Genomic DNA, 19,650 nt, shown 5'->3' with positions numbered 1-19,650 from the left:
CGCCCCCTCTCTCCAACCGACCCACAGAAAACCCAGAAAAGGTGGACCGAAGTGTCATGAGCACACTCCTCCTCCCTCCTGTTTACTTCCCCCTCTCTCTCTCTCTCTCTCTCTCTCTCTGTACTGCCGTGTCTGTGCGCTGACTTCTCTCATTGACTCACTCTTCCCTGCTTCAGCTGGCTGACTGAGTGCGCTGACACTGGGACCACTACCTGCTGTCTGGGGATTAAGCGCGCTATGAAAACCGGAGCCTAATTTGTTGTTTTGGCTGCCAGTGAATGTTGGATACCCACAGAGCAGAAGCTGGAGTGTAAATCCTTGTGGCCGGGACACGGGGAGCGCCTCTGGACCAAGACAAGACAGGAGCGGTGAAAAGGGGACCGGAGGCTTGACGGAGCGTATAAAAGAGGGGCGACAAACCAGAGGGGGGGTGGGGGGGGGGGGGTGTGAAGAAAGACAGGACAAGTTCTTTGCGGACCGGCAAAAACAGAGGAAAGAAAATCAACCTAAGTCTCACTACGATCTGGACCCAATGTGAACCTGTTCCTCTCATTATCAGGCTGGGATTTTCTGTAAGGATGCTGACATGAGGGAAGACAGCCCGACAAATCCCCGCCTCAAGCCTCTCGGCTGATTTCTGATCGCACACAGGTTTTTTTCTCCTTATCTTTCAATGAGTTATTCATTCAGACTGACACCGTGTTCCGCTGCTCATCCGTAGCTGCTCGGGGTACAACGCGGGTCTGCACTGACGGGTCGAGTGGTGATTGTTGTCGCTCTCCCCTGCAACTTTTCTCCCCTTCCCTGCCACTTCTTCTGCTGACCTGCTTTCGTCCCCAGCACACCAGCGGCGTGGTGGGGGGCAGTTGCTTACCCACTCCACGAGACTGGCCCGGAATGAAGGTTGCTGAACTGAGGAGGCGTGGCAGGCACACAGGAGACAAGGGGAGGGGAAGCAAACCGTTTCTGTGATCCCGGGAGCATATGGTTTAGCGCGAGGCGGCCAGCTGCTTTCCAGCCATCCGGCTAATCACGCTACAGAAGATACAAGTTGCTCCTGTGACGGTGTCAGGTTCGGACAGATCCTGCGTGCAGTGGCTGTATATCTCGTCACCCTGACAGGAGCTCCCCAAAACCATAAGCCGAAGAAGTCAGTCCTTTGGATACAAAGGGGCCGTTGTGTTGGCTTCGTGGAGTGACGGGCAAATCAGGAGAGCAGCGAAGCCGCGTTGCCCCACAGGAGCGCGAAGGAAGATGCTCGGCCATCAGCTCTTAGGGAAATACTTGTGACACGTGTTGTTGGTGAGCACCAGACCTTGGGTTGTTTTGCAAAGGCTTTTGACAAAGGAAGGAGGGGGAGTGCTCGAGGAGCCCGGCATCGCAAGACCCCTTCCACCTCCAACTAATTGCCAGCCGGGGTCACTGGGAAGAAAAGAGAGGATTCCTTTTGTGGATTTACTGTTGGTCTGCTGTGGAAGTTTTCCTTGTGGATATCTGACAATCCGAAACACCCATATCCCCATGCCCAAATTTCCAGCTTAGGTGCATCTTAAATACATATATGCCGAGAGCGCTTTAACACACATTTACTATTACATTACCAACACCCACTCAAATCCGCACACATATTTGCACTGTGGTGTTATAAACCCGTTTCCCAACACACACACATATATACTCACACAGTGAAAGTCCATTAGTTTGTCTATTTCTCGGCAGGCACAGCACAATGGAGGTTGCATGGACAGGTGGGGGGCTGTAGGAGTTCAACATCCCTGTCCCCCTGTCTGTCCTCGCGCCCCAAATGGATGTTATTATCTCTGAAAATGTGTTACTTGGAATCCGCTGAAAGCTTGCTGCCGCCATTCTCTAACAGAAACAGTCACCGGGTCACCGCCACGGTGCACAGCTGGAACCGCAGCTGAAACGCCGACCATTAGGGATTTTTTTTGCGTTCTGCCTTTTTCTTCATCTTCACCCTCTGCCCCCATCCCACCGCCATCATTTTCCCCAACGGGTCTCTGGGCACCCCTCGTCGCCCTCCTCGGCCCGTCATCTCCTCCACCCTGGAGGGGAGGGGGTCACTGGAGTGGAGCATGAGCGGGTGCCACTACCCCTCGCCGACGCCACCGGAGCGGGACCGCCGGTACCAGCACAAGGTGTCCCTGGTGGTGCGCTACTTTATGATACCCTGCAACATCTGTCTGATCCTGCTGGCCACATCTACGCTGGGCTTCGCCGTGCTCCTCTTCCTCAACAACTGTACGTTGGTTCAAGTTCAAACACCCAACCTCACTGTTCTTCTCCACTGCTTTTTTTTTGTGACGCCTAAATGTGTGGTCCACCGTCTGACACGCGTCATAAACCCCCATTTCAAACTATCAGCGCTGCCTTTGACGCAGAAGTTGGCTGGAAAGAAATGGTTTAGCACTTCACATTCAACATAGCTCGCATCAAATGTCCTTGTTGAAACCTTACGTCTGATGACAGCCTTATCTGCTCCTGAGTAGGGACATCGAGACAGCTGAAGTCACCGCCCCCCGCTTCTTTGATTGTTTGTCTGCAGGCATTTTTAAAAACCGCTTCACAGTTCCCCACCAAAGCCCTGGCATTTACTTTGAACTGCAGGATGAAGTATTATATGGCGATTAAATGCCTCTGGAGGATGAGAAAATGTCTTTTGGCGTGGAAAGCCATCCAATCCCTCCTGTCATCTGCTCCCACACTGCATGGTTCTTGTCCCACTGCGTTTTGAAATTACAGTGGCTCATTAAGAGGGTGAGGCGCAATGTTTGTGCGCCTTAGTTACTGGTGGCGGTTTAGATTTGGGGGACGTGTCAGAGTTTTTCTCCGGATGCACGCAGCTGAACAGAAACTGAATTTGTGGAAGGCTGTCATCCGGTTTTTGATACCGAATTCTAGGGACCTGCTTTAAATGGTGCTGGGAGTACTGAGATCTAATCCACAGCCGTAGCCATGACAAGTTTACCCTCAAAGAAAAGAGATTCACCAGTCACCTGTACCGACTGCGCTATTGTTATTTTTTTTTACATCAGCAGCAGCACACTCGCCCGGGGTTCCCCCAGCCTTCATTAGCACAGACTCTCTCACTGACTCACACAGGTCTACTCGTTACAGTGCCGTGCCAGTTTAGGCCGTATTAAACGTGAAATTCCTCTCAACTCACCAAAGTGGGCTTTCATTTATGCAAGACTTATGCCACATAATCACTTGCAAATTGTACAAAAGCAAGTAACCTGCCAAAGTCAGGTTGAAGTGGTTTTTCGAGCAGCGCAGGGGGAGGACTCCGTTAATACTCTTCAGCCATGGCTGTTTCTCCACATCAACTCTTTGACTCTCTCTTAGTCTGTCATCAGGCTGTTGAAGCCATGAGCATTCCTTACATCTCGTAGGTCTGTGTCTTTCTTTCACATGCGTCAGTCGCTCCTTCTCGTTTTAATTGGCGGAGGACGGCTCATTTGTAACCTCTTCGTGTTCCTGAATCAATTTCTGCCACAGATTTAATACAAACTCAGTTGAGGCAATCTTCACCTCTCAGATGACCGAGAGAGAAGAAGAAAAAAAAGAAGAAGAATAGTGTGCTCTGGAGAAATTGACGAGTTAAAAGGGAGTCTGTTATGCTGACAGGAGCCCCCGCCATGTGGCCACAAGGACAGCTGGATGGGATAGTGATAGTGCTGTTAGTGATGACGTGTGTGTGTGTGTGTGTGTGTGTGTGTTTGGTTGGAGGAGGGGTGTTAGAGGAGTCATGCAACCTCAGAATCGCAATTTCTGCTGTCACCATATGGGGTGAAGCATGTCCACACACACATGCAGTTTGTAATCCCCCCCCAACCAAACCCTTCCGCTTGTCAACAGGGCTCACACACACAGACACACACGCCTTTTCATACAACTACACATCAACCACACCAAAGGAGAAGGTAACACACGTACAAAGACACACAACGCTAAATGTCACAGTGAAACACATATTGATTTGCAGAAGATACGGGGTGGACGATGGCCACGTTGTGACATTCACACAGGAACGGGAACTCACACGGGCTTTTCCAGGTGCAGAGGGAGATGGGAACGGCTGATATGTTTATGTAAAGACCTTATCTCATCCTTTCTCGTTATGGAAATGTGAAGAAATCATTTAGCTGCGCCCCGGCATCTCGGCACACTTTGCGCGCCGCCCTTCTCTTTCTGCACCGCCTCGTGTGTCGGTGCTTCTGTATCTGTACCTGTGTTTTTTGTTTGCGTGTGTTCCGACGCGCTTACAAAGGCGAGACAGGAAGTACAGCCCCCGCGCGTGGATGTCTGCTGCGCAACCCCCCCGAGATGGAAATCAGTTACCATCCTGACTGACTGGGAAAAAGCTCCAGCAGACACTTCATTATTCACATGTATCACTCGCCTCACCTCTCCTCTCCCATCTCCTCATCCTCTCCCCCTCTCTCCCCCCCCCGAAGCCTGGCTGTTGACAAGCAATTTGAGGTGAGCCCAAATTTAAAACTCAGCTGTGTCTCGGGACGCCGACGGGTATAGCAGAAAGTTCCAAGCAAGGCTTCGGCGCAGTGGTTGATGGGGTCCCTACGAAAATGTGTTAGCGGCGTAAATGATGTGATGTGTTTTATCTTCCTCATTATCCCTCACAGTGCAGAGGCATGGGAGAGGCGGCCCGGGCGGCTGCACATCCATTCTGAACGCGCGTGTGTGTGTGTGTGTGTGTCGGTGTGTGTGTTCAGCGCAGGCAGCTCTGACAACTCATCAGGGCTCTGCTTAGTGAGCCAGACTCGTTGACTGCGAGTGTGCAGATAGTGGGTTCGGTCGGGTCGTTGCTCAGTCCTCTGGTGCCCTGGTCAACTGTGACCGGTGCATCGGGTTGGCGTTCGTGTTCGGCTGCTCATTCGGGGATGTTCCCTCGTGAGTGATAAGAAAACGCAGACACAGACATCCTCCCTGTCGATCATGACATGTTTTCTGCCTCATGTCTTCTTATTTTTTCAGTCTAGTCTGCTTGTAGCTTTGCGTCTTCCGGTGCCAAACAGACTATAATGTCTGAACCGTACTGTTCACTCCTACTCCTCTGTAGTGACAGATTTATTAGTTGTTTAATCAATAAACCAATCAGCAAGAAAACATTTGTACCGCAAATTGAATTTGACAGGAACTCAATTATGAAACAAAAAACTAAAAAACAACAGTTCCAGATTCCAGTGTCTCAAATGTGACAAATTGCCGCTTTCCTCTGCTTCATATTGTAAATTGAATAATTGTAGGCTTCAGATTGTTTATCTGACAATATAAGCAATTAGAAGACGTCCCTGCAGGCTCTGGGAAATTGCTTTCTTTCTATTTTCTTTTATGACATCTTTTTGGAGCCCAAGCAATCATTTGAACAGAATCAAGTTGAGATTAATCAACAATACAAATAAATAGTTAGTCGCAGCCGTAATTTCATTTTTGCCGTTGCTCTTCGTGCCTTTGACAAAATGTAGGAAGTAGTTTCATCCATCTCCATTACATAAACCGTTTGTAAAGTCTTTCCTCATGTTCTACCATCGAGGTGTCAAATCTGCAACAGACTCGGGTTTCATGAGAGTTTTTTTCCCCCCCTGAATGTTGCTCCACACACACAAGGTCATTTGACACCACAGGTCCCGTCTTATGGTTCCCACAATCCGACAAAGCCTGATGTCATCGTCTGCTGGGTGTTGACCAGGAGAGAAAGAGAATGATGTCATTTGATGTATTAAGGGGAAAAAGCGAGAGTCGTGATTCATTTCGCACATGGTTGCTGGGGGGGGGGGTGTAATCTTCGCTGATGTTCCATCAGCACTGTGGGGACATTTCAAATCCCATCTCACACTTTCCAAGCCAAAATTTAAAGAAAAAAACCCCCAACACACCAGTGTTCTCAGTCCTCATGTGTTCTCCTCACATCCCGAGTCACGCGGTGCGGTGCGAGACGAGAGCGTAGACACAATGAGTGACAGAACAATGACGATTCTTCTATCGCTGGAATGATTAGCTCAGCTGGGCTCCTCCGGGGCCCAGTCACCGCATTAGAATGTGTTAGATAGAAAAGCCAGGCCTGTGGACAGAATGTGTCTTTTTTTTATATAGCAACTCAATTACGTTGCCTTTACCCCAGGGAGGTCTCTGAATCCCCCCAAAACTAAAAAACCTATTTCTCTCTCTTTTATCTCTTTCAGACAAACCGCCTCACTTCACGCCGGCCCAGCCTCCCGATGGTAAGTCCTCTGTGATGTCTCTCTGCTCGCCTCGTCGCTGACCACCGGTGTTTGGGGGGGGGGGGGGTGCCCGCAAATAACGTCCTCACACGGTCATCGCCGCCTTTGAAGTGGACAGCCGTCTGTTTGCAGTGCCAGATATTGCTGCTCGGCCTTTTTTTTCTTTTGTTTCTCCTCTGTTGGCATGGCAGGCACGTGGTCGGGTCTGCTCAGGGCTTTGATGTGAGCGGGGAATCTTTTGATGACTTGATTTGATCTGCTCCACACAGCTAGTTGGGCTGATGTTCCATACCTGTTACCGCGGCAGCACTCACATCCTTCTGATAAGGTCTAATAGGATAATGTCCCCCCCCTGTCCCTCAGTAATCTACATTACTTTAGGCTGCCGGGGGGGTTTGTAGATCAGGGGGCGCGGAGCAACACCGTCACCTCACCTCCGTATCCACACGTGCTTTTCCCAAACCCGCACCTGATGCATACATCGTTCCAACGGGCACTGCATTGTTCCAGCTGCTTTCAGCTCCGGTAACATTAGCCGTTAATTAAGAAAGTAACAATTTATTTCCAAAAACGGTGGATCTCGGCAAAGCCTTAATTGGAGGAAAGCAGATGGTTTTCAAGCTGTTGTCATGAATATTTATCAGAGGCAACACAGCGAGTTTCGTAGACTTTGTAGTTGTATTTCTCCGCTGCACCGACAGGGACGGGGCTCCTACCAGTTCTGAAGGCGTTGTGTCGTGTACCGCGTGGCTGCTACAAAGCCAGAGGTTTGGTGGGAGAAAACACACGCAGAGCAATGTTTCTAATGATCCGAGCCGGCCAGCTGATACCGGGGACAAAAGGCCACAGTGGGGGCCTCGCCGAGTCTGTTTCTGATAATTGCCCCCTAGGCCAGCTTGTTTGGAGAGGCAGTTTTACGGAAAATGTCAGCTTGAAAAGAACACATTAAATTGTGCTTGTGTGGCCGAGATGGAACAACAGGCTCTCTGCTGTCGATGTGAAGTGCTATGAAGTTTGGCTTCAATAAACAAATAATTGGTCTTGATTGGAGCATTTTCTTAGCTCGCCCTCACCTTGACACACGAGAAGTGTGCGAGTTGTATTTCCCCCCCACCCTTTTAGCCTCATATCAAAAAAAACACTGCAGACTGCTGGCAGAGTTTAAAGCAGCTATTGGTTTTTGTGTTAATGACAGATGAAATTCACATGACAAATCATTGAACCGCACCGAGAGGTCTCTATTTGTCTGGTTTCGAAGCGAACGTTGCCATAAAATCCGGCTTTCCACTGGGAAAATGAGAAACAGTATGCAGGCAGTGAAGCAGCCCGTTTCTGTCCTCCGCCCTGCTTATCGATTGAGCCACTCATTTCCCAAGTATTAAACTTTTTTTTCTTTCTTTTTTTGTCTGAGGGTCACAGTTTCTGCACTAGTCAACCGATTAAAAGCTGCTGCTCGCCCTTAATTACATTTACAATAGTTCTGTAGGCTTTCCATCAGCAGCCTATGCTGTTTTTAATATGCCAAGCAAAACAAAAAGCAAAGTCTCCAATCAGTGGGTAAGCCTGCCCTGTGGGACGCAGTTTCTCTGGGTCATTTAGCGCTGGAGAGATTAGTGAGACAATTAGAGTTGGCCCAAATACGCCAGTAGGCCACTTGTTGAAGATGTATGGTTCCAGTAGTGGCGGAGGGGCAATTTAGAAGATGTTGTAGATGAGCAGGGGCCTGGTGAAGCTCTGCTATTAGTCAAATCTACTCCAAAGAGGCCTTTTTTTTCTCCTACTGAACTTGTCCTCAGCGCCAAGGACGCTGTGCTCTCCAGTACTTAATTACAGGAAATCACAGACAAGATACCAAAGGACTCTGCATTTTTAAACAGCCCAGTTTGTCTCTGAACTAAGGCTGATGAGACGTCCTTATTAGCACGAGGAGACTCTGCAGAAAGTTTTTAAAAAAAGGATTCTGTTCTGCACATTAGAGTAACAGAATCTGGGGGAAAAAAATTGCAGTTGCGGCACAACATAAGCGGAGCGCTTAGAGGATATTTATGGCGCGCGCCACCCGCAAATAGCTGACGGATCCTCCCTGCTGAACGGCCTATAATCACCAGTCAAATAAGTGACAAAAAGTCACAAAGCAGCCTTTAATTAGGCTCTTCTTGTGAAGGCTCAAAGCAGCCGTTGCTCGGCTCAGGCCGCAATCATTATTGCCTGACGTCTCCTGATAATAAGACAGTTGTTGCGTGTTGGGCCCGAGCTAGAAAGCTCAGGGAATTTGCAGCTTGAGGGATTAATATTGGACTTTGGAGGAGGGGGTCGACGCCAAGAATTGCTTCACGAATTAAGCTCTTGCCCCCCAGTTGTCGGTGTGGGTCCAGTGAAAACACACGCTTGTCCACTTGAGGACACAAGAAAGAAGCCGGAAATAATAGAAGATATTTTTGTCATTTATTTTTGTAGATTTATGAGGGATTATCATTAACCAGGCATTTATAATATACGATTCATAGCAAATCAAGTTGGTATTGAACGAGGAAAAAACAAAGAGATTCACTTTTTGAAATCTGCTTCAAGGTCGTCAGGCTTGGAGGTAAAACAGGGGCAGAAGACTCCCTGCGGGCATCCTTTATTTCATCACATAACAACCTCAGACGGCAACACGTAGGTCAGACACCATCCAAAATATCTCGGCGTCTGAAAAAGAAAGAAAGTGTAATGGAAGGCGCAGAGCTTCAGACAGTTCAGAGGTCTCCTGTGGCTGAAGCCGTCTCCGGCACCACCCGCCTGGCAGGAGCCCGTGTGCTGTGAATCCTTCAATTTGGCATTTGTCACTGACGGCGCTCCCCAGTAGATGCTCCTCGCCGACAGACAACGTAAACTCCTGGACTGTAATGTGATTTGATCAAAGATGGTGGAAAGCCTTAAAAAAAAAAAAAACTGCCAGCGGGCTCACTTGCTCTTTGAGAGCACCACCACTTCCTAAAGAAGTGATATAACTCTTTGTCAGCTCTGGGACAATACAGTTAGCAAGCGCATCACACCCTTTACCCCACTCAGATGGGGGGGTGAAATACACAAAATACACACACAAACACACACACACACACGGGCTCATGTAATTTATTCTGCCAGAGCCGTTCCCTGTGTTCTTGACAGTAAGCCTGACTGTGAGAGAGGCAGAATTAATTATGAGTCCTCGGCCTATCTTAATTAAATCTTTTCACATCATAGATTGCACACCACAGAGGCAAAAATATCTACCTCATCTTTTGGCCGGGGCGGGGATGGGGGGGGCGGAGGGGGTGGAGGGGGTACCGGCTGAGAAGGTCTCACATCAAGATATCAAAGGTACGCCTTAAAGTTGCCTCTCCAGGATTACGATTTCACAGAAGAGTTGTCATGTCCGACTGCAAACGGGGAGCAGCTTGTTATCCCACCACTGCGGAGGCAGGCGGGGGTAAAGCCCGGCGGGCAGCCTTGACTTAATCAACGGAAAGTTTGTTGCCCTTTTTAAAGTATACAGAGCTTTCAAACTGCACAGACGAACTCTGTATCCTTGCCCTGGTCTTAGGACTGTGCAATCAGCACTTTTTTTTTTTCCAAAGGTCACAGGCAAAGGCAAACGTCCCATCACCTCCCACATCTCACTGTCCGTCTTTGACAGCGTTCCCTCATCTCACCTCGACGTACTTCAGTATCGATCTGCCAATACAGGTCAGGAGCAGTCGTCCAAAGAGACCAAAACAAAAATATTAGCCAGAAAGGAGAGACCCGGAGTGGGCCGAAGCTGTAAAGTGCACCGCTATTTGCTTTTGATTCCCTGTGACAGCGCGTAATTGTTTACACAGCCAGCGATGCCGGCGCGCTGTGAGATGTCCCCCTGGCTGCGGTGAAACCCCCGCCGACTGTTGATGCAGGTTATTTCTCGACCTTGCACCTTGTAAGGATCAGCACCTCTTTGATGTGGATGGACGGCACGCTGAGCGATCTGTGGCTGTGATCAGGAGCCTGTCAGCCTGCAGCCCCGATAGCCGTGCCTGATTCCTTGGCATCGGGCCTCTGTTATATAGAAACTGTACAGAGGTGAGATCTACAAAAAAAAATTGACAATAAAATAGAAACTTTACAGAATGCCGAGTCCCTGAAATGACAGAAGGAATGACATGAGCACGATGAACAAAACCGTATACAGACAGTAGGAAACCATGGGAGGTAATTAATAGTTTGGAGCCGCTCAACGAAGCTCTTATCTCTCAGCGTGACGGTGCAGAGGAATGCTTGAAATCCCACCTGTTCTCGGCTCTTTGTCATGAATTGTAGGTAATTAGCATGCAAAATGGGCCCGGCGTCATTTCAAATGAGCTCTCTATGTTCTGCGCATGTCGACGGCACTAGCGGCCATTCGGCACCAGCGGAAGGCTGCGCCGCTCATTTCCGTCTCGTTAACGCGGCGGCAGGTTATTCTAAAATGGGGACTGGGTTGTCACTCTGCCATAAGCTGTGATAGGCAGGCGATAATTTAATTGCTGGGTGGCGCAGTCGAAAATAACCACACTGCCGCGTGTGACCAGTGCAAAGAATTGCATTGTCAAGTTGTTAATTAGGGGAGAATAAGTGTCGTGCCGTGTCGGTGTGTCGCTGTACAATGTTGCGCCGTGATATCCTGCTATTAGCCGAGTCCTACATCGCAGCCGGTGTTTTCATTATGTGGAAGTGGAAGTTAATGGAGCATTTTGTTGTGCGCTGACGGCACCCACACTGTTCACACACATTCTGCATGTCTCAGTTGTCTGCAGGAGTGACGGACTCCGCGAGAGTCAGGCATCTGCAGTTCACTGCTCGCTTGCTCTGCGAGAAACACGCGCACACACACACACACACACACACACACACACACACACACACACACACACATACACACACACACACTGTTACTCTCTCTTGAACAGTTCACCCCTTGCTTCTTGTTTTTCTTCACTCAGCCAGAAACATTGTTTACAGATTGCAGTTGAACCTCAGGATGTGTTCATGGACACACACACACACACACACACACACACACACACACACACACACACACACACTACAGAGCCCCAAACCCCACATCTTTCAGTTTGTATCAACTTTTTCCTTGCTTTTGTGTGTGTGTGTGTGTGTGTGTGTGTGTGTGTGTGTGTGTGTGTGTGTGTGTGTTCGTGCAGAGTATACGTGATGAATTTGTTGTGTGGTTGCGTCTCATACACAGGAAGGGCAGGGAACTATCCACTCTGTACCCTCCGACCTCTCAATTTGACTCTTACACACACACACACACACACACACACACACACATACACACACACACACACACACACACACACACACACACACACTGTTAATTAAGGTTTGAAAACTCCTGTGGAATCAATTGTTCACCTCTGTACAATTGTCAAATATTTAGTGATGATGACTTTAGCTTGTTGGCTTGTTTTGTTGTGCCACTGCATTTATTAGAGGTTGTCATGGCAACCACATGTGCAACTGGTTGTGGACCATTCCAATGAAGTCACAGTCAAGCCCCATACTTCCACCCTGGTAAACATTTTATTCATAATTCACTGCACATATGCTTGCTCCATCTGCAGCGAGCAGAATATCTCAACCTCCCCAGCCGTTAACAAGGACACGCAAATGCACGCACACACACATGCGCACACACGCACACGTACACACGTAGTGGCAGGCTATTTGCCTACATTTGTTGTCGTCACCCCCATTTCATTTGGCTTCTGGTCATGACGTCAAGTGTAGTTTGTGTGTGTGTGTGTGTGTGTGTGTGTGTGTGTGTGTGTGTGTGTGTGTGTGTGTGTGTGTGTGTGTGTGTGTGTGTGTGTGTGTGTGTGTGTGACACGAATATATGTGTTCAGCTCCACTGGACACAATTACAACACACTGACACATGGCCCAGCAGGATGTCAGCGACACCATTTACGCCCCGCTAGTTTTTTTTTCTCATTTTTTTTTCTTCACAACACACACACCCACACACACACTATTCCGAAAGGGGGATCTCATCAAGTTGTGCTTTGATTTGTGTGTACGTGTCACTGAGCTTTAATAAGATTTATAATGGCAGAGAGTGAGACGGGGGCAGAAGCTATTGAGACAAAGAAAGATTCTGTTTCTGCTCGGCCTTTTCCCTCAGTGTGAAGAACCTCAGAGAAATGCAGATAATATACAGTATGTATTATATATTGTAGCCCGGGGAGCGGAGGGAGACGAGATATTATATGCTACAGTGTGTGACACAGTGCAAGTCAGGGATATAGTGGAGGATAAAGTTTATCCACTTGTCAAAGTCTAAAATATAATTTATTCATGTACCTATTGTATTTGTGTAGTTTATATGTAAGTTCTGGGATTGTTGATTTTGCCCTCTAGTGGTCTGTGTTTTGCTCATGTGTGTGCACATGGCAGAGATAGAGCCTCGAACTGACATAAGAAAAGAATGTGTGACTTCTGATGTTGACGTTAAGTTGACACGTGAAACGGACTCTGCACTCCATTCCATAAATGTTATAATTCATTTTCCCATAATAATAGTGCTGAAGTCCCAATTAAATGATGTAGAATGTTGTGTCAGTGGAAATGAATGGATATACAAACCAAGGGTGTATATTAAATCTGCCTCTTGTTCCAACATCTTGAGGTGTTATATATTAAATGGTAAATGGTTATGAACTATACGATTATTCAATGATGAGTTGTAGATGATGCCTCTAGATCTCTTATGAGAGAAGACTTTTCATGATTTTTCTTCCTTCCTTCCTTCCAAAAAAACCACCTATACTATACATATATATCTATATACCTATATATCTATTAGGGGAATTTCAATTTACATCACGCATACTTACCTACCTACCAGTCTATTTTTAGATCTATTCATTCATTTATGTATAGGGGGAATTAATTTTCACCCAAGCACTGGCTTTGTGTGTCTTTGTTCACTTACGTGCATTTCACTCATCATTCTCTTGCATCACCCTGAGTTTTTTTTGTCAGACAGCTCAGAGAGTGTGTATGAGGGAGAACAGAAAGAGAGTGTGCTCCGGATTGTGCGTCTGCCTTCTCGCTCGCTCATTTCCATAATGACAGGGAGGAAAAGAGAAGGAGAGAAATTGAAAGAGAATAAGGAATTGGGGGGACAATTTGGACAATTGAGCTGCTTGTGTTTATTTTTTGAACGAAAGAGGGAAGTTATTGTGTCCGTCCTTGATTGGAGATGTGCCTCAAGGTGTTTGTCGCTCTGTAATTTGGTTATTTGAACAGGCTTTACGTTGTGCGATTTCACGCAACGTGTTGCGAGCACAGAGTCCATATAGAAAGTGTCAAATGTTTCCAGTAATGATCCAACGTGCAGCCTGTAGGTCTTCTCTGCAGAACTTGTTTTTTTCCTCCTGCTGGAGTCTCATGCACCCCAGTACACTCTGGAACTCCATAATTGGGGGTTGGTGTCACTGAAGGCAAACACTGTGTGTCTGAGGCACTGTCTGTGTGTGTGTGTGTGTGTGTGTGTGTGTGTGTCTACTTGAGGAGACTGCAGTATTTACTGGAAATGGAGATTTGCTCCAACCGTTTGTTGACCAGGGTCAAAGTTTGCAAGAAAAGAATACATCTCTTTAGCAAGTAAACTTAGTCTTAGGAGAGGCAATGCAATGCTTGTAATACATTTTTTATATATCTGGAGCATTTTCAAACAACAAGGATAAGAATAAGGATGTTGCAAATAAAAGATGCCACTGAATGCATGATGGGAAATGTAGAATTTAGAGTCCATACTAGAGTCTATGCCTGAGAATTAAAGTCTCTCGACCTCTGCTGCGTCAGTTCTGACCTTTTCGTCACTCCATCTTATGTGAGCTCCCGAACTTTATGTAGGTGCAATAATAAATCTCTGGAATATAATATTTTTGTTTTAAAGACAATACCAGACATATTCTCTTGGAGGCGTTTGTTGCACACTCGTGTGCGAATAATGTGTCTTCGCTCCAGTAAATCTGTTTTAAACATCCAATCGACAGTAGACACACCTGCGAGCACACAAACACTATGCACACGCATCAGCATAGCTCACGGTGAAGTGTTTTATGTAGCGTGTCGTACTTGATATATGGTTGAACGGGTCGTGTATCGGATAACGCGAAAGCCCTCGGATCCAGTTGTATGAATTCAACATGTGCTGCACACATGTGGCATTTCATTTCAAGTGAGCTCATATTTTCTTTCTCACTCACACACACACACGCACACACACATTCACGCACGCACGCACGCGCACACACACACACACACACACACACACACACTCACACACACACAGGAAACAAAGCATCCAGTGTGATGTATATTAGCTGTGACATTTCCTACTGGTGTCAGACAGCTCTCATCTCCACAGCTGTCTCCTGTCACTACACAGCAAAGCCTCATCATACAGTAACAATTCTGTTGTTATTGGTTCTTCATCACCAGCCTGACACATTTTTTTAATTATTATTTAATTTTAGTGCCTTCTTACTAATTTTCCCGAATTAAGTCACGGCTCGCTGCAACGCCTCTTCATCAAGATGTTGACTATCGCGAGTGGGAGCACTTGAGATTCTTTCTTTTTAGATCAACCCTGATTGAATGACTGATGTTAGAGTGGCAAAATAATGATTGAGGACAAAATGGTTTCACAGACTCCCCACTTGAACTTTTTATATACACACACACACACACACATACACAAACACAAAAAAAACAGCGCTCTGACCCCCAGCTGTGGCTACAACCTACCAGGTGAGTTTCTGTCTGCAGGAAATGAGGAGTACACATGCTTGTACATGCACTCTAGTGAATAAGGAACGTGTGTGTGTGTGTGTGTCCGTGCACACATCCTGAGGTTCAACTGCATTCTGTGTGTGTGCGTGTATTTAATTCAGTCCATTAGTTGTGGAGGCAGCTCATGCTGTGGAGGGAATAACTTACTGTAACTGGAATAACACTGGTGCAAAAGGCTCTTTGTATGAATGGGGAGGAGGAAGGAAGAGATTGTTTGGCTGACAACTGACAGCGATATGTCAAAACAGTTTTTACCAACTGGGGTCATGACAACATATATATATAATTATATATAATTATATATATATATATATATTTTTTTTTTCAGTTTTCTCTTATTTTTTTCCTTTTAATCTTTTCTCTATTTTTAAATGTCCAGTTTGTGATGATTGTAAGGTTTAAAGTAGACCACTGTACCACAACGAAGAAGTAGGAAGAGAAAAACTGAGATTGAATTGTGAACAGGGAGGAAAAAACACAACAGAGACAAAGGAAAAAAAGAAAAAGATGGAAGGGAAGTGTGCATGTGTGTGTGTGTTTGTGTGTTTCTCTCACAGATTACTGCTCACAGCGCAGAAATTCAGCTTTTGAATGGTCCCACAATGCATTGCTCCATCAATAGCTCAGCTTTAAATAAAAGATCAAAATCAGCTCAATCAAGTCAATAAATCACTGCAGAGCTCAAATGTGCGCTGCCAAGTGAATGGGTCATTGGCCTATTCTCTCATTTGGACTTAATCACAGCATGGGGCAAATGCGTTTACGCCCACGTGGGGTGGGGTTTAATTCAGAGTCTCAAAGCCATGTAACACTCATCAATCCCCAGAGAGGCAGTACGTCGTGCAAAGTAAAGCCTGTATGTACGAGCAGAAGCACCGAAAAAATAATTTAAAAAAATGTGCAATTACCTCGGTGCCTTGCTGGATTCATCTGATGCCACGCTATGATTCCAAAACTTTCCCGTCCCTATCTGACTAGTTCCATTATAGCTGAGAGGAACAGAGATTGGTTTTGGTGATGATGTGGAGCTCTATATTTTTGTCTTTCAACCAGATAACAGAGCTGTGCACTATTTATCTTCCCTTGTCCACCCTGTCTGTAGTGCCTCTTAACCGGAGCTGTTAGAGACGGCAGCCTGTTTCAGTGCTCCAGTTAGACGGCCGCACAGGTCAGGAGTTGCTACAAAGACGAGGGGCAGTGACAGGGGCAGATGGCACACACACACACACACACACACACACACACACACACACACACACACACTTTTAGTTCCTGGGGCAGTGTTAGATTGGTCACAGTAGTCCTCCTGCAAAAGATGAGATATGGTGTTGGAGATAGGGGGCGGCTATAGCTTCAGGGACTGAACACATGGAGAGAGAGACACACACACACACACACACACACACACACACACACACACACACACACACATTAATATGCATCAGCACACCCCCTAGCCAATGCAGGTAAACAAACAGGGACTGGTGTTTGACAAAGGAAGCGCCATAAAGCCAACTTAAGTAGGAGATGATATCTGGTCTCTTCCCGCCGCTCACTGACCAAACACATTTTCATGCAAACTGACAACCGGCTCGAAATTGTCTGTTTGCTGTTTACACGCGTGCATACGGAGTAAACAGCGAATACATGGCGAATCACGTGTGTTTTCCAATCAGGCACGTTCAGCGAAATGTTCGGGGAGCCAAGTCCCCGCCAAGTTAAATTTTGCAAACGGCCATACATATTTAACTGTCTCAGATGCAGCTCCGGGAAACTTTTTAAATGATTTACATAATATGCAACATTTTCATATCATCTTCCTCTGCCCATTGATGTCACATGGTGAATTATTCAGTCTGTATCCGACCATCAGAGGTTTTACATTTGTCCTCAGTAATGAGGGTGGTGGGGGGGGGGGGGGGCACAGGAAATGATGTTTCATAACTTCTGATATCAGATGTTTTCTTAGTAAAAAGGACAATATATGTTTACAAACATTTATATCAGCAATAACTATTCAGTGTATTTACATTTTCTGATTGCTGCTAAATGAAGTATGAGTGCACAGTGCAGTGGTTCAATCAAAATTACTGCTGACGAGTACAATCACAATCAGCGACACCTTTTACGCTGCACGGACTAATTTAAGCAATTGTGCAATAAAAATGTGCATAAGTTAATCATTACTGTCTTTTTTGAATGTGGTAGGATTATAAAGCAACTTGGACAAAGTCAGCCGGAGCAGCTGAGGCGTTATTTAAAAGTTACTCGGTGAAAGGTTAACTCGCATATATCCCGTCTTTCTTAATGATCTCGACCATTTCTATCACTGCACACATTACGCTAATGGACGGAGTCAAGGCCTATGCTGTCAAAGACACACCGCTGCTTTTAGAGGGAGTGTTCGGGTTCATCAAGCTTTAATGAGCCAGGAGAGAAATCGACAGAGACAGTGAACACTTGACTTTATCCCAGCGCACTCCTCCGAGCTGTATGCAGAGCACAGGTACTGCAGAGCTGTCAGGTGTTAGAATATTTAGCGGCGCCCCTCTTTTTATTTAGGAAAAATCTTTCAACCATGGATTATAAACACAGTTAATATTGCACATAATGAAAAACAAGATTATCACACTAATGCTTTTTACCTCCCTGAAAAAAAAAGAGACTTGTTTTGCCGGTGAGAAGTAAAAGCTCATCCAACGCAATCTAATTCAATCTCTACAGTCATTTGTCAGAAGACTGTTGGAAAATGTAGCTGCATATTAAAGAGCGATCTACACTTCGCTTGCAAATGTACTCACACATTCTCGCCGAAATGTTCGATGTTTTTGTTAGTTCCTCCACACCCGGACAAAGCTGCAGCAGGTACGACGGGTGTGTGAGATGTGAAGGAGCATGATCAAATTTAGGTGCAATTCCTGTTTATATCAGTGAAAGATGAGAAACTATTTAAGTCAAGATTAAATATGGATATTAAACTTGAGACAATATTTAAACTGAAACCCAAATCATGCCGTGGGTCCAATTTTATATGGGACTTGTTACTTAAAACTGTTTAGCCTTTTTGACAAAAAAGGGGAAAGTATACTATCAAGTTATGGATATTCTAAATATGCTAAAGCTAGATTTCTTACAGTTTCTTTTTTTCTGGAGATTTAATCTGCATCTCACAGGCAATGTCAGGTCTTCATCTCCATCTTGTATCACATAACCAAAGTTCCACACTTGTGATGACAACTGTGTCACCTTCTCTTCCGACTGAGCAAACTTCATCCCCCCGATAAAGACTTTGAGATACAGTTGAAAGCTTCAGAAAAAGACATCAAGTGGATCTTGGTTTATAAACTTTTAGCTATGCTGTCTCTATGACCTTGTCGTTTTTCTTTGAGCCTCCTTCCTCCAATGTCATTTCACAGCAAACTTTACTTGATCCTGTGCTGCATATTGTCAAATATCTATACCACGACATCAGACCTCTTTTACTGTACGCCCCTTTCAAACGCAAGACGCCAGCGTTAATGTTCAGATATGCTGACGGAAGAGGCCAATCACAAATATGTACCGTCAGCGGACGGCTCTCTAAGGTGTGCAGATTCTTAGACATTGCCGATTGGAGATCACGTCAGTCAGTGCTTGTGTGTATTGTGTAAATGCAGCAGCGCGGCGCTCTGGCTGCCCATTTAGTGACACGGTAATCCAGCTCGACTCGCAGTGCTGCGAACGCAAACACGTGTAGGCCCAGGTGGGGAGTGAAGCCGTAACTCAGGGTCGTGCCATCTGAGATGTGCCTCACACTTGGAAGAGCCCATCTTAAAGAGATATATTACCGCCTTTAAAGCGGTTGCGCCGTGAACATATACAATATGAAGTGCACTGGGACCAGAGGCAGAATCAGTGAGCAGAATCCAAAGTAAGTGTCAGGATTTCTCATCTCCCCCCCCCGACTCTGCCTTGAGGAACACACAAGCACACGAACCGAGCAGCGGACGCCATCTGCATTCACAGTTTGAGCTTCTGCCGTGTGGTCCAATGTGCAGAGATTCACTAGAATCAATAGGAAAGAGGAAGAAACTCACGGCGTATTATACACACTGATATGCAACTTAACACCACCGGGGGAAAGATAAAGCACTAATTGCCGCTCTCTGTAATGTAGTTACACCTTCATCTCTTCTGTAATAACAAAAAAAGTCGTTCTCTTACAATTAGCTTAACACCACTGTGCACATCATCTAACACGTTGATTATTTATACCTGTTCTCATTCTGCGTGTTCTATATAAAACTACACAAGGTGAAAAGGGAGGGTGCAGTGTTGAAATAGCACCTGAGAGGAACCAAAGAAATAGTCCCCGCTTTAGACGTGGAAGTGTTTGCTCTTGAATACCCTCACAGTCTTTTCACCTTATCCCTGCTTCATTTAATTTTGCTTTCGGGCAATTGACTGACATGTCTGCCTCGTCTCTTGTCACTTCATGTTTAGGCATTTAACGCACTGCATTTCCTTGAAAGGGGAGCTTGCGGTCTCT

At 46.2% G+C, this 19,650-nt stretch overlaps 1 protein-coding gene across 6 annotated transcripts in view; it reads left to right on the top strand.

The window, feature by feature from the left end:
* agrn (agrin) overlaps positions 1 to 19,650 on the top strand; it is a 231,228-nt gene that overhangs the window by 85,742 nt on the left and 125,836 nt on the right. For 4 of the 6 annotated variants that reach the window (XM_035644516.2, XM_047330800.1, XM_047330802.1 and 1 more), the window contains exon 3: positions 6,225 to 6,263. In XM_035644516.2, coding sequence (XP_035500409.2) covers positions 6,225 to 6,263 — 39 coding nt within the window. Of the gene's footprint in view, positions 1 to 439; positions 2,263 to 6,224; positions 6,264 to 19,650 lie in introns of those variants that run through there. The other 2 variants (XM_047330804.1, XM_047330801.1) reach the window with 1 other exon arrangement.

The sequence above is a fragment of the Scophthalmus maximus genome, chromosome 3 (assembly GCF_022379125.1).
Source record: "Scophthalmus maximus strain ysfricsl-2021 chromosome 3, ASM2237912v1, whole genome shotgun sequence".
NCBI lineage: Eukaryota > Metazoa > Chordata > Actinopteri > Pleuronectiformes > Scophthalmidae > Scophthalmus > Scophthalmus maximus.
Note: the sequence above shows the minus strand (reverse complement) of the source record. Positions and strands in the feature narration are given on the sequence as shown.